General features: G+C 32.3%; 1 protein-coding gene across 1 annotated transcript; it reads right to left on the reverse strand.

Moving 5' to 3' along the window:
* Positions 1–957: 957 nt before the first annotated feature.
* LOC121123307 (LIM/homeobox protein Awh) lies at positions 958–13,522 on the reverse strand. Its single transcript, XM_040718427.2, has 6 exons — positions 13,073–13,522; positions 4,593–4,777; positions 2,986–3,203; positions 2,665–2,916; positions 2,447–2,536; positions 958–1,205 (listed from the first exon to the last, which is right to left on the reverse strand). Exons 1-6 carry the CDS (start codon positions 13,316–13,318, stop codon positions 1,135–1,137), a joined length of 1,062 nt encoding a protein of 353 aa, XP_040574361.1. The 5' UTR covers positions 13,319–13,522; the 3' UTR covers positions 958–1,134.
* Between the last annotated feature and the right edge of the window lie 465 nt (positions 13,523–13,987).

The following is a 13,987-nucleotide window of genomic DNA, read 5'->3' on the forward strand; positions in this document are numbered from 1 at the left end:
TTGATGATGGGTTGAATTCGAATTAGCATTTTTGAAGCTCTGAAAATTCCCTAAAACAACTACTATGTAATCAAAAGATTACGCAAATGAAATACATCATATGACGTTATCAGTGGTGTCAGAATGTGTTTGGAAGGGTAGTGTCCAAATTATGAAACTGTGACGTCATAGTATCGGCGTCCGTAGTATAATATTTGGGGTACAGAGCATGGTTTTTAGAAAAACATCAAAAATCCACAGCTATTCACCTACAATTATTTTTTTGTTAGAAAAAATTCAAAAATTAAATTTCAAATTTTTTGAAAAAAAATTTCCAATAAATTAAAAAATCCACTTCTGATTTTTTTTTGCTCTGTTGCATAATTTACTCGAATGACCTTTTTTCAAGAAAATAAATCTTAAAAAAAAATTATCCCTATTTGGCATAAAAAAAAATTATCATCACAAAAAAAATTCTAACTGACGGGGGAGGCTACAGCCCCTCCACCCACCCCCTACAGACGCCCCTGCTTATTCTAAAAAAGTGTGAGCAAATAGTCCCTATGGTTTCAGAGCCACTTGACGATATTCTAACTATGTTCACAATTTGTAAACACGTTTGACGTCATCAAGCGTTTATTCATAAAATCGAACTATACCCAACTTTAAATGAGACCAAGATTGATTGATTTTTTCTTTGTGGCCGATCTAATGCGAAGTTTGCTCTGTGACCGATGCAGTACAAACTTTTAGAAAGGTCCAAATTACAAAGTGCATTCCAACAAACAGGAAAGGGTCCTCAGACCCCTTCGAAACACAACTATTGTGTAAGTATGTAGATCAGAGAGAATGTTCAGACGATATATATTTCTTCATTTATTTATTGATATATATATATATTATATTTGTGAGTAAAATTTAATAATTAAAATAAAAATCAACGAAAACAGATAAAATTGATAATAGGTAATAATAATATTTCTTCTTTTCTTTTCTTAGTTTTTTTTCTTCTTCATGTTTTTGTATAAAATATATAGCTAGATATGTACGAATGGAAATGAGTTGGGGGTGGGGGGAGTGGGGGGTTTGTCCTCTTTTGGAAAATGTTTCTCTTTGAATAATTATACAAAATCAGTAATCACTATTATCAGAGCTTCAAGCCTCTCCTCGCATGGGATAATTACTTCCAATAGAATCCTGTGACAAATCATCCGTGTTATTTCCATCTGTGGGTATGGAAATAATTATTTTTAGTTAGGGAGATGAATAATTAAAATATATACGAATCTGAGGAGGCTTGTCAACACAAAAGCAAACTACCATAGGTATAATCATTTTTCTTTTCAAATGGTTGCACAATTTTTTTCATGGCTATTTATTAAATTATAGGTACATATTAAATAGGGATGGTTGTATGTGTTCGGGAATCACGGCCAAATGGATTTGCTGAAATTTTTCATGTTGATTTTTAAGGCTCATCAAATGGCTCTGGTAAGAATGTGTTGGGGCTTCTAGGTCATGGCTACCTTGAAATAGCATTTTTCTAGGAATTTTCGACTAAAAGGCTACTGCTTTGTAAAAAATAAAGCCTATAAAATTTTAAGAATGATTCTTGCTGAATATTGCTATGTAACTTTGTACACTTTTTTTAAAGAAGATTATAAGTTTTAGACAAAAAAAAGAAGAAGAAAAGAATCAGACAAAGGATTTTTGACTTTAACATGATAGTAATTAAGCGAACGACAGTTACACATGTAACTTGGCCCTTGAATATTTTTTTCTCTACTCCTTTAAAAAAAAGTGTGCAGATATACATTACATGCAGCGAGAATCATTATTAAAAGCTTGCAATTTTTATTTTTTGATCTATATGAAACAAAAGAGTTTTTAATTTCTTAAAGTCCCGGAAAATTCCTCTAGTTATATGAGGCCAACCGTTATGATCTGTTATGCAATTTTTGAGAGGTTAAAAGTCCTTTTTATTTTTCAATTTTCTTATGATCAATGTTGTAGAACATATACTTAGCTGTAAATTGCCTCTACTCGTATTGTTGGCCCACGGGAGTGACTAGGACAATGTTTTTCTTAGCAATAGACAGCTAATTATGTGTTCTACAAAATTGTTACTCGGAAAATTGTCAAAAAATGAATTTAAAAACATTTTTTGGGTTTTTCTGTTGGATAACAGAAAAAGTAACGTTTTAATGCATCGGACTATTCTCCGGGGTGCATTAATCCCCCAAATTTGAGACTGCTCTAAATATACTATAGTTTACACTCCTACATATCAACTCCTGCAAAAATTTGAAAAAAAATACCAGTATTGACAGAAATAATATCTCATTGAAATGAACTGTTTATATATAGTTGGTTTTTGTTAAAGGAAATTGTGAAGGACTGGTTTTCTTGATTTCTTTTCGAGATTGCTTTTGTGTTGAGGCACCCCAGATACGAGACTAGCACTCACCGGTTTGTGCTCTAAAAGATGAATACATGACGTGTAGATCCACTGCGGGTGGAGTAGATGAGCATTGGTCCTTTGGGACTGGACTGAGTCCTATGGACAGAGATGATGGAGTTACTAACTATGTACTACATATTTATTAGAACTAACTTAAGTGTCAATGTTTGCAAGCATTTGACGACCCTGTTTATGGACACTATTCAATCAGGTTAAAAACTCACCTTTTGTGGAAATGCTTCTTTTACTACAAGGCATTGTGTATTTCTTTTGTCGAGCTCGACAGTTTTGAAACCAGACCTGTGTGACTCGTTTGCTCAGACCCGTGATTTGTGCAATTCTCTCTAGGTCCTGGCCATCTGGATTGGAATCGATTTGAAAGTTGGCTTGAAGAATCTGTATTTGCTCTTCCGTGAAGGTGGTTCTCATTCGTTTGGATTTCTTTTTTGAACTATTTTCGGATAACTCCCCGCTGTCTGAGATGAAGAGGAGAGCCTTGTAGAGACTTGAGAGATATTAGCATTAATAAAGAGATGTGCCCTTACCATCCGAGGAGGAGCAGGTTCCGTCACGTAGTTCTAAAAAATGGGATTTGCAGAGTACTTGACCATCAATTATGCCAAATTCCTCTCCTGTGGATAGTTGCCTTTTGCAAGAATTGCATGCAAAGCAGGCCAAGTGGTATATTTGGTCCTTGGCCTTTCGGACCCAATCTGCTGGGGATATGTTTCGTGTACATTTATAGCATTTTGAACCAAACATTCTGCATAGACGGAGATTACATTATTAGGTATAATGATGTTACTTAAGTTTAGGGTGCTAGGAAATACGGGCATAATAAACCCCTTACCAGTAAATTAATTCCCAATTTTAGAAAAGACATTTTGTCACGTCATGCTGTTAATGTTCATAAACTAATTAAAAATCGTGCAACTATGGCTCGACACTGGAGATTATTAGCTATAGGAGACTTGGAGTAGGCAGTTAGGGACCCAACCAACTTGTCTATTGCTAATATAGGTCTGAATTGTGACGAAATGAGGCGAAATTTTCCAAGGGAGCAATATCCTCATATTCCATTATTCATCACCATTAAATACTTATGACTACATAATTTCAAATCAATATATTCCAATTAGTCAGATTCATATTCGTCTTCCATCATTAATAATCTCTAATGTCGAGTCCTTCCTGTGTGACGTCACTAAATATCATTTCTAAAAAAGGGAATATATTCCGAGGAAATTCATTTCCTCAGAATATATTTACAGGTCACATATATTAAGTTAATTAAAAAGTTCTGAGCGTTTTTCACTAGATGGCTTTAGTGAACTATATCCCACAATTAATACATTGCGTAAAAAAAAAAAGCTTAAAGTATGCTTAAAGGTTAAGGGAACACTTAAAAAAGTTCATTTATAGTTTTGTGTTTAATGAAGCCAGTTGATGTGTTACAGCGTTTCAAAATGGAAGTAAAAAATGAGAAAATTCGATACATTCTTCAGTAACACTGAGGCGGAGCAGGTGGCCAATGAAAATGTGCTGTTTATGGACCCAATACAGTATCGAATGCAATAGCAAAGCGAACGTTTCCAACCATTCTTTTCTGGTAATATGGAAGTCGAAAATGTCGATAAAATATTGGAAATTGTTGAGTTGAACTATACCCCCCTTGAGCGCTTATGCCATTGATCAGAACCTCAAGATTAGCCAGAAACCCGTTTGGAACCATTTAAATCCGATAATCCTAAGAATGTTAATTTTATTGTCTAAATAAAGCGAAAAAACGCTCAGAACTTTTAACTTCACCTACTATTTACATAGTTAAATATAGGGATACTTTGATTTTTATAAAGACTCGTGTTCTAAAACAGAATTGTCTTTGTCAAATTCCTTAGATCAGTGTTTCTCAAACCTTTTTACAATCTTTACGGCCTGATATAATATCAAGATTTCCAAGTACCGTCATTAATGCTTTTTGGATAGCCTTTTATCTTAAAAAAAAACTATGGTTTCCAAAAATATATATATTTTTTGGATTACCTACTCGTAACATGCAACCGTTTGAGAATCACTCACTTAGACAGAGGGAAGAAAATGATGTCTAGCCAATTTCAAAATAGATCCTTATGGAATAAATGAATGAACTTACTTAGTATAATCTAATTTACAGTATAGCGCCTCATCACGTATGAAACAAGATGTTTGAGAGTCGAGTTGTCCACGACAAACACAGCATCGGAGACATTGAGAGTGCCAGGAACGGCATGCGACTTGAAGTATATATCGATCCACGATGACATCACCGCAGGAAAAACAAATCTCGCTGTTTTCATCCTATTGTAAAGTTGAAAAAGGCAAATATATAATAAATGATTCTGATAAAGGTAATACTCAATAAAATACAATACAAAAAGAAACTGAAATGTTTTTTTTTATCTATATGAATAATACATTTGTATTCTTCAATGTATAGCTATTGTGAATTTATATTAACAATGTAATTATGCTGACTTAAATTACACTGATTTCAGTAGCAAAAATTCATTTGAATACTAGTACCCTAATTGACCAAAATATACCTATGAAATATTGGTCTGCATATATATATATTTATAAAAAATGTGGACGACAACTCACTCGGGAGAAATTATTCGCTTAAATCAATGTGCGTAAGTTCGATGTAACTTCAATACCCTGTCGCTTCTAGAGGAAAAAAAAATACAATTTAGCAGGATGGGCGTGGTTTCAATGTAGATTATAAGGTTTCCTTGGAAAAACAGTCAGTTGCCAGACTTTATATTTTAGACTTTAATATAAGACGGCTTTTTGGCCTTTCCTTATAAAATGTTTAGAAAATAATGTTTTATTTTAGAATGCCCTTTCTTAAAAGGCCAAGCCTTCTTTTGGCACTTTCCTAATTTAAACCCATACTTCATTTAATGAGGTTTTTTTATAGGGTAATGTTTCTTTCTATCTGTTAAAAGACAGATTTGATCTTAAGTGTTTTTTTTCTACAGCGTTTGGGATCAATAATTCAGTTCAGAGCTCAATCTCAGACTTTACACTGACATATAATCGGACTCTAATCGTGGAGCAATTTTTCCGGTCTCAATCTATGAACCGATTTTCTTCTTTATTGTCATTGAAGACACAGCGGAAAACTCTTTTTGTACAAATGAATTCATGTAAAAAAAAAAAAAAATTGATCTTTGAGTGCAGAATCCAAAACTGATCTCATTTTTTTTCTTTCAGTCATCTGAATTATGAAATATCTGGCATTAGAGAAAAAATATGCATCTCCAAGTATTTTTGTTCTATTTTGTATTTTTTAAGTGATCCCATTTTGAAATATTAAAATTATCTACCCATTGTGAATGGATCACTTTATTGTTTCGATCCTGGTATCTCATTCCCAAGGAAGGAGCCCACCCTACTCCCTTATGAGGTCTGGAAGTTTTCCTCGGATGAATTCTCCTCCCCTCGTCCTTCGTGGAATTCGAATTCGAACATCTCTTGAGATTGATGATCAAATTTAAAGCATGTTCCTTCGATTACTTCCATCTTCCTTTTATGGATCATGACATCATGACATTGGCATTGAAATTGGGAAAAAATATGATGATCATGTTGACTATTTGCTAGTACCCCCATAAAAAATGGGATCACTACAAAATAGAACAAAAATCCTTGGAGACGCATATTTTTTAAATAGATATTTTTATTAAATTATACATTGAATATTATTCTATAATATAAGCCATGATGTTCTACATCACTATATATATTATGAATAAGTTATAAGGGTCCGAAGAAGAGTGCTTTTTCATCATTTTTCAGCCTAAAAATGGAAATATTCCGAGTTTTGAACAAGATTCAGAATCAATAAAAACACAGTACATAAGTTTTATTACTTTTAATTTGGGGATTTTTAACTCTAAAAAAAATGACTCTAAACGGTAATAGTCCCGAATTACTATAATCCCAGATATTTCAGAATTCCGATGACTGAGAGAAAAACACTGATCTGTTTTGGATTTTGCACTCAAATCTAAATTCTGTTTTTGGCTTGAATTCATTGGTACAAAATGAGTGTTTCCCTGTGTAACTAATGAACCACATTTAACTTCATATGAAGTTAATGGGCCAATGTTTACAATTTAGAAACACATGACATCATCAAAAATCCATCTATAGATCCGAACCTGCTACAAAACTTATTGTATTGTCTTTTAGAAGTAGAAAGTTATATTGTCTCACACCGTAATTCAAAGACTATTTCTAGGTTAGATTGAACAATTGGGTGTACGGTAACTTTGTATAAAACATATTCTTAGTAGGACAATTTGTATGAAACATGCAATTTAAAAAATTCAAAGAAATTCTTGTATCTTTGTTAGGTCGGAAACTTTCATACCATCCCTGTAATTATAAGTTTTTGTTGGACTCAGAGTTGAATTAAGTATCGACATTGGAATAATTGTACATGCTTACAGCTGCTTGTAGCTGATCTCGTAGCCAAGCTGCTCCCCTTCAAAAAATTCTTCGTATTGTCAGGGCGGCCATGTTTATTTTCCATTTTTTTAAGATGCCCAAAATACCCACGATTTTCATCACTACTCATATATTGTAGATATGAGTAAACAAATTAATTAGCATTTTCTCCTTTTCTTGATATTTTGTTCATGATTGTTTTTGTGATAACTCACCACTTAATAATTGGATTTGTTTGAAGAATAAAAAAAGTACAAGTCCAAAGAATACTATGGTAGAAAAAGTCTGCAACCAAAAAGTTAAAACGATAATATGAACAACAAAGTTAGATAGAGAAGGAGAGAAAGAGATTACTAATGAAGTGAATTTGTATGGTGTCTGATTGAATCTTCCGTACCTATGTATGTAGGCACAATCTATATAGGTATACATAGGTACGTGAGAGAAGAGTAAAGAAGATAGGAGGGAAAGAAAGAGGTCTTATCGCATCTTTTTTCTTCTTCTTCTTTATATTACAGAAAAACATTAATCATTCCAAGTATTTTTTATTTATTCTCTCTTATTTTTTTGTGAATGTCTTATATGGAAATGGGGAAAAGTCATATTAGTGATGGAGAATACAGAGTTTGTACAATATACATCTGTGTAATTCGAGTCACTCCGGGTGTACATACATACGAATGGATGGTTGTATGGTTGGAGCAGAGCAGATGGTTCTTCCTTTGATTGGCTTTTATGACATTTTATATGTGGTGAATAGTGTTCATATGTGTACAAACATCATTGGCTACAAAGTAAACGGGAAAAAACGTTGTTAGGTCCATAAAAACCATTATACGTCTATGTAACTATTAACTACATTACGTTAGACGAGTGTTTCTCAAACTTGATAAGGTATGAGATAACTTATAAGACTTGATGGTGCACTGTAAAAAGTTGTGAACTATGATTGGAACACACTTTGACCTCCTCCTGATAATGAAGAAATGCAAATTGGTCAATTTGTTAGTTTTGCTTAATATCATAGATACTAATAGCATATTAATTTTCAATATGAACACTGCCTCAATTCTCTCACAGAATAATCCTTTCACTCCATAAAGAAAAATATTAATCTTACAGAAACAGTACCAGAGTTGGTCATATTTTGAATTTAAAGTCAAATTATGATTTTAGTATTTGTAGATCTTTTAAGTATACACAGTTTCAAATTTCCATTATCTCTTTGTTGGACTTTTTTTAAAGGAATATAGGCTTAAAAATTCAAAATTATATTAGAGCGTGTGGTACCATTTGAAACCGTTGGTATTTTGACATTTTATCCTATTTGAACTTTTAAATGTCAATATTTACATTTATATGAATTTATGAACTAAAAACGGTTGTAAGCATTTTACTTCATAAAGAAATTTTTTTAATCTTTTATAAAATGTTCCAGAGTGATTTATAATTACTTGATCCACACCAATTTATAATTATTGAACAACAGAGGATTAGATGACTCCGACTATAGGGATCTAGTAAAACTAACTGAGTTATTTGCATTTCAGAATGTTGAAAATTTCAAATTAGCAAGGCACTTCTTTGATGAGTGATCGTGTTTCTCCTTCGTAGTAACGGACTAAAAATGAAGAAGAAAAATAGTCACCTAACTTCTTGTATAGCCAGTGGGAAATTTGACCGTGATGCACTCATACGGGATCTGAATGACGTCAAATTTTGTACCAATTGTATATAAGTGCACGACCCTGTATACAAAATAGAGCAAATATATTGCCCTATTAATGGAATTGGTCTATTGGAAAGTAGAGGCTATTAAGTATTTCCTTTCATTTTAATGGGAGGCACACCTCACTGGACAATTTAGCATAATTGCTTGCTATTTATAAATAGAGAGAACAACAGAATAAATATTTGTGAGCGCACAGTTTGAGAACTAACGTTTTGTGGTTGATAATTTTTTCTCCTCTACAAAAAAAAATAACTTTAAAAAACTGAATTTGTATAAGTTTGTTTCGACCCAAAAAACATTGGCATTTGGTTCGAAATTGGTTTATCAGTTCAATTGTTTATTGTTCAAATTACCCTCAAACTCTAAGGGACTAAGATGTGTTCAATGGTCTGTCCTTTCCTTATTTAATCAAACATAACGTATCAAAATTTAACATTAGTTGAACAAAATAAGGAACTGAAACTTTATTAAAACGGGGAAGCTGCAAATCTGTGAACAGATCTTAGACCCTTGAATTATTAAGGCTAAGATACACAATATTTTTACCTGATAAACTAAATACTTGAAAATATAAAAATAAAACTTTTTACCTCATAGTATCATCATATTTTGTACGGTAAATCTATTTCCAAAATTAAAATGATTTTTGATTCTCCTGAGCAGAAAAGTTCATTGTGCAGGAGAAAAAAAATATTAAACCATTCAGGAAAAGGTGATGAATATTTTTAACTGATATAATGGATATAAACAGTACAAATATTGACTCATACCATCATATTTTGGATGGTACAAGCACCTTCAAAATGGTGAATGTCGACAGAAAGATTCGTTTTTTTTTTTTTTTTTTTTCAAAAATAAATGACTTGAAAGCATTGGCGCTGGAATCATAGGAGCCAATGGCCTTTGTCCCCCCCCCCTACTTTGGGAGAAATTATATATTTATCGCTATATAAAATGCTCGTATAAAATTAAAAATGTTATTATTTAAAAAAAAAAAAAAATCCATGTCATTTAAAAGAAATATGTTTTACGTACAAATTTTATAACTATAAAATTATTCCAAAAAAGTATGTTTATACCTTTCAAATTTAGTCTCTTCCCAAAAAAAGATTTAACTCTAAATTGAAAAATAAAAGTTTACTGTTTCTTCTTAAAAAGGCTCCTTGTCAAATTTAAAATTGACAAGAAAACATATTCTGTCAAGGTTGTCAAAAAATAGGAACGGCAACCCAAAATATATATATATAAATCTTCTGACGCTCCTGAGGACTTCACGATTGTACCCCCACTACCCCCCAATACATTCTGGAACCCATACCTCAGATGATTCTATCTTTGCACAAATTAGTTTTTTATTGTCCTCAGGAGAATAGGTCTTGATGCACAGGTACTTGATACATATTAACCAAAAACGAAACAGTCTTATGAAGTGTTGTGCCGATCTTCGTTTATTCGGTCTTGTCCAGTCTAATCTTAGGACGGGTCCTTACGACCGTCAGTCTTTGGGACTGTCAGTACTAGAACTAAGTGACGTCATCAAGGACTTAACTTAATAAGTTTTTAAGAATGATATACAGTAATGATTTAGACCGAACTGGGCCGGACTACAGTCTTCCGTTCTAAATAAGGAGTGATACCACAGCACTAGTCGTCTAATGTACATGATGGCAATGAAATATTATGTATTATAATTCTTTTGGCGAATTTAATTAATAAATAATATTTATGATAGTACACAAGAGTTGGTTTATTGCTTGGTTGGTTGGTTGGACCACAGTGTGTGTGTGTAGTATTATGAATAATAAATGGATTTATGTACATATTATGTGAGAAGAGAAGATACCTGGTGATTCCTTCTACACATGTGGCTACAACGTCATCCCTTGAGGCTATATATAACACATGATAGTAGGTATTATTCTAATAATCATTTGCTATTAAACTACGTAATCATATATCTTTTTGACCTTGAGAGTAATCAAAATGAGTATTCTTCTTGGGGTTTTTATTATATATACTTTTTAAATGTGAGAGTACCTTTTGTAACACATTTATATACATATATATACGGCAATAAATCAGCTGATATCATAATTTTCGTGCTGTTAAAATTATTAATAATAAAATGAGTATTATTAATAGTAGAGAGTGCCAAGTTTTTAATTCCATTGTTCATTCAAATTGCCCCAACTTTCCTGGTTACTTTTGGTTTCTATTAATGTTTCAGGAGCGTCCCCAGGGGATGGGCTGGAGAGGCTGTATACATCTACAAATTTAGGAATTTAGGTTTTTACTAGAAATTTTAATATTTGAAAATTTTTTCAAAAAAATTAAATTTTTTTGAATAGCTGTGGATTTTTGTTAATTTTTTGCAAAAAGTTTAATATATTAATTTTTTTTCCATAAATATTATTTTTTGAGAGTAACTGTGGATTTTTGTAATTTTTTGTAAATTGCTGTGAATTAAAAATATTTCAATTGAAATTTAATTTTTGAAATTTTTTTTTAATTTTTTTTTTTTTTTTTTTTTTTTTGTAAACAGCTATGGATTTTGTACACCCATGTGTTTGGTTTGAGTCTGAAAATCCTAAACTTAATATTCATATAGCTTAAACTTCGTGTCGCGGTAAGTTCTAGAGAAGGAATTAACATACTTAATGTATATAGACTTCAAAGAATGTAAGCATCTACCTACAATAACGTTATATGTAGTTAAATATCCTTTATAATTCATATTTTTTATCATATATCAGGATGGGGGGAGGGAGGACATTGTTCGATCAACCATTAGAAAAAGATTAAATTTCAGTCTATTGGTTGAGATTGCGGCCTGGATCGAAATATCCAAACCCTTAAAAAAATGGGTTAAGGACCGAGTCTCAAAACTAGTTTCAATCATTCTGGTGGATTTGAATAAAAATTTTAGGGCTCTGTCGAGCTCAAATTTTTGGAGTTCTTCGTCGAGTTGAAGTCATTTTCAGAAAAACTAGTGGTTTTTAGTACGGCTGAGCTTAACTTTGCAATAATTTTCATATAGTATAATGCAAGTTTTAACACAATAATCTTTTAATTAAAAATCGTTCTAATTAGAGTGGGTAGTTTTTTACTGTTCTTTTGAGTCATACGAAAAATTTGACTAAATATAATTTACTAAAACTCTCCAAATTTTCATTATAATTCGATTTTAAGTAAAGTTTACATTTTCCAATACTAATACTTCGGGTAACTTCAAATATTTTTTCGACAATTGTTGGCTTTAGTAAATCTGAGTTTCTAGTATTTTAACAAAAAAATTATGAGAAATTAGGTTTGCACCTCGATTCGAAAATGGAGTATGTATTTTTTCGTATATTTTGGATCCTCCTCTATTTACAGGAGCCGTGCAACAAGAAGACCGTATTCTTCTACTTTTTTACAATATACTATTAACATATAGCAGAAAAAATTGTTATTATTATTTTTTTAAGTTAGTTATTTGCCCTGCATTCAAAAAAGATTTACGTAGCCTGATTTATATAACTACAAGGTATTCATATTATTAAGGATGAGGTTCACAATTCAAAAATGGTAATGGGTCGCGCTCACTTTCCTATAAAACTATCCTAAGATCGCTCTTATTATCGTTGTGTTCAATTGGACTTTTATATTTTTTATAAACCCATTCGTATATCTGATGGGATTAACATTTTCTTAAAATCAAGTTTAAACGGTCAATCGGCTTCTAATTACTTGTTCATTTGTGGAATTGCTTTAGATGGATTTTAAGCACAATGTTTTCAGTCAGGGTTTTTATATTTTGGATTAAATCAATCTTAGCTCTAATTTAAATACTACATTTAAAATAAAAAAAATTGTGAACAGAGTTGTATACAAATGGTAGTCAAGCCTTGCTCCTTTAAACTCAAGTCCAAATGGAGTAAATCCTCTCAATTTATATAGTCTTAAAAGCAAATCCTTTTCACGAGTAATTGTATAGGGGTTTAAGTCTGGCGTATAGTTAACTTTTAGTCCGTATCGAGTTCTCCAGCTCTGATTGTGACTATAGATGTGTATTTGTATAGGAATATTTGAATATTAATCCATCTAAATTGATTCCATTTGATCCGTAGATATGGAGTTTAATCGAATTTTGAAAATCAGTTGGGAAAAAATAATAATAAATACCTTTTTTTTCTATAAAAAAAAGAGAAGGTCTTTAAAAAATTACTAAAAGGACCCCGTTTCTAATTGAAATTATTCGTTTATCCTCTTTATAAGGATACAAATATAATTCTACGCTCAATTTTGAAAAAACTCATTAATAGCTTCTTTTTTTTTTTGTATAAAGGATACTTTTTTATTTAGAAGGATGAGTCTAGCTTTTAGTTTGTCTTTCGAGTTCAAGAATAAGAACCGTGATCACTTACCTTAAGACATGGATCCGTTGATACGTATGAAGAGGAAGCCCCTTGCTTGGAGGTGGAAGTCCCACCACTAGAGGTACCCCCACCATTTGGACTCACGAGTTCCTCCCAATTCCCTCCAGTCGTCCATTCATCCGAACGAACGACATTACACGGTCGATTATGTGATCTGGGAGATGGAGGTCCGATATGAGAGCCTGCAGTGCTCCCACCACCGCTAGAGGATTCTTCTTGTTCGGAGACTGCCATAGTCCTGTGTCCTATTCCTCTATTAGTCTCATTCGCAAACAAAAATGCACGGTTTGATATAAAAGAATTTTGTACAAAAACACTCAAAATAGTTCCAACTTAAAACACAACTGGATCCATGGAATGATCCTCCAATCTGCCTCAATGGATTGACTTGGGCTTCCTCTTCTTCTGATGCTACGCCTGCTAGAACTATGGTAAACTTACTTTCCGTGAGGGATAAATAAAAGGAGGGAGTGTAGGGTGGGAAGGAAAGGAAGAAGAATGAGAGGAGGAGCGTCTCTTGATATTTTCTGATTGGTCGACGCGCGCAGAGAAAAAAAAGAAGGGGAGAAGAAGATCCCCCCGGATTATTTAATGTTTTTTTGTTCACTATTTATTTATCTATTCAGTTTGTGGATTTATTCTTTCTGTTGTTAGTTTGAGTTTGAATGAGCTTCCATTGTTTGTTCATCTGTCTTCTTCTAGGGGTGCACAGAGTTAGGATTTTTAAACTGGGAGGGGATGGGGAAGACTGTGACTTGAACTTTTCTTTTGGATGGAAGGGGAAAGGGTTCTGGGCTTTTTTTTTTTTTTGACAATTTTGACAGAATGTCTTTGTTCTTTTTATTAATGGCAAATTAATTTGACAAATAACTTTTTTTTATAAGTGACCAATAAAATAAAAAA

The sequence above is a fragment of the Lepeophtheirus salmonis genome, chromosome 8, assembly GCF_016086655.4.
Source record: "Lepeophtheirus salmonis chromosome 8, UVic_Lsal_1.4, whole genome shotgun sequence".
NCBI lineage: Eukaryota > Metazoa > Arthropoda > Copepoda > Siphonostomatoida > Caligidae > Lepeophtheirus > Lepeophtheirus salmonis.

Excerpts from the sequence above, each read along its gene's own strand:
- LOC121123307 (XM_040718427.2), bottom strand. The coding sequence starts at position 13,318 with ATGGCAGTCTCCGAACAAGAAGAATCCTCTAGCGGTGGTGGGAGCACT. Across the intron at positions 4,778-13,072 it reads CAACGGATCCATGTCTTAAG|GATGAAAACAGCGAGATTTG; the intron begins GTAAGTGATCAC and ends ACTTTACAATAG. Across the intron at positions 3,204-4,592 it reads TGTAAATTAGATTATACTAA|AATGTTTGGTTCAAAATGCT; the intron begins GTAAGTTCATTC and ends CCGTCTATGCAG.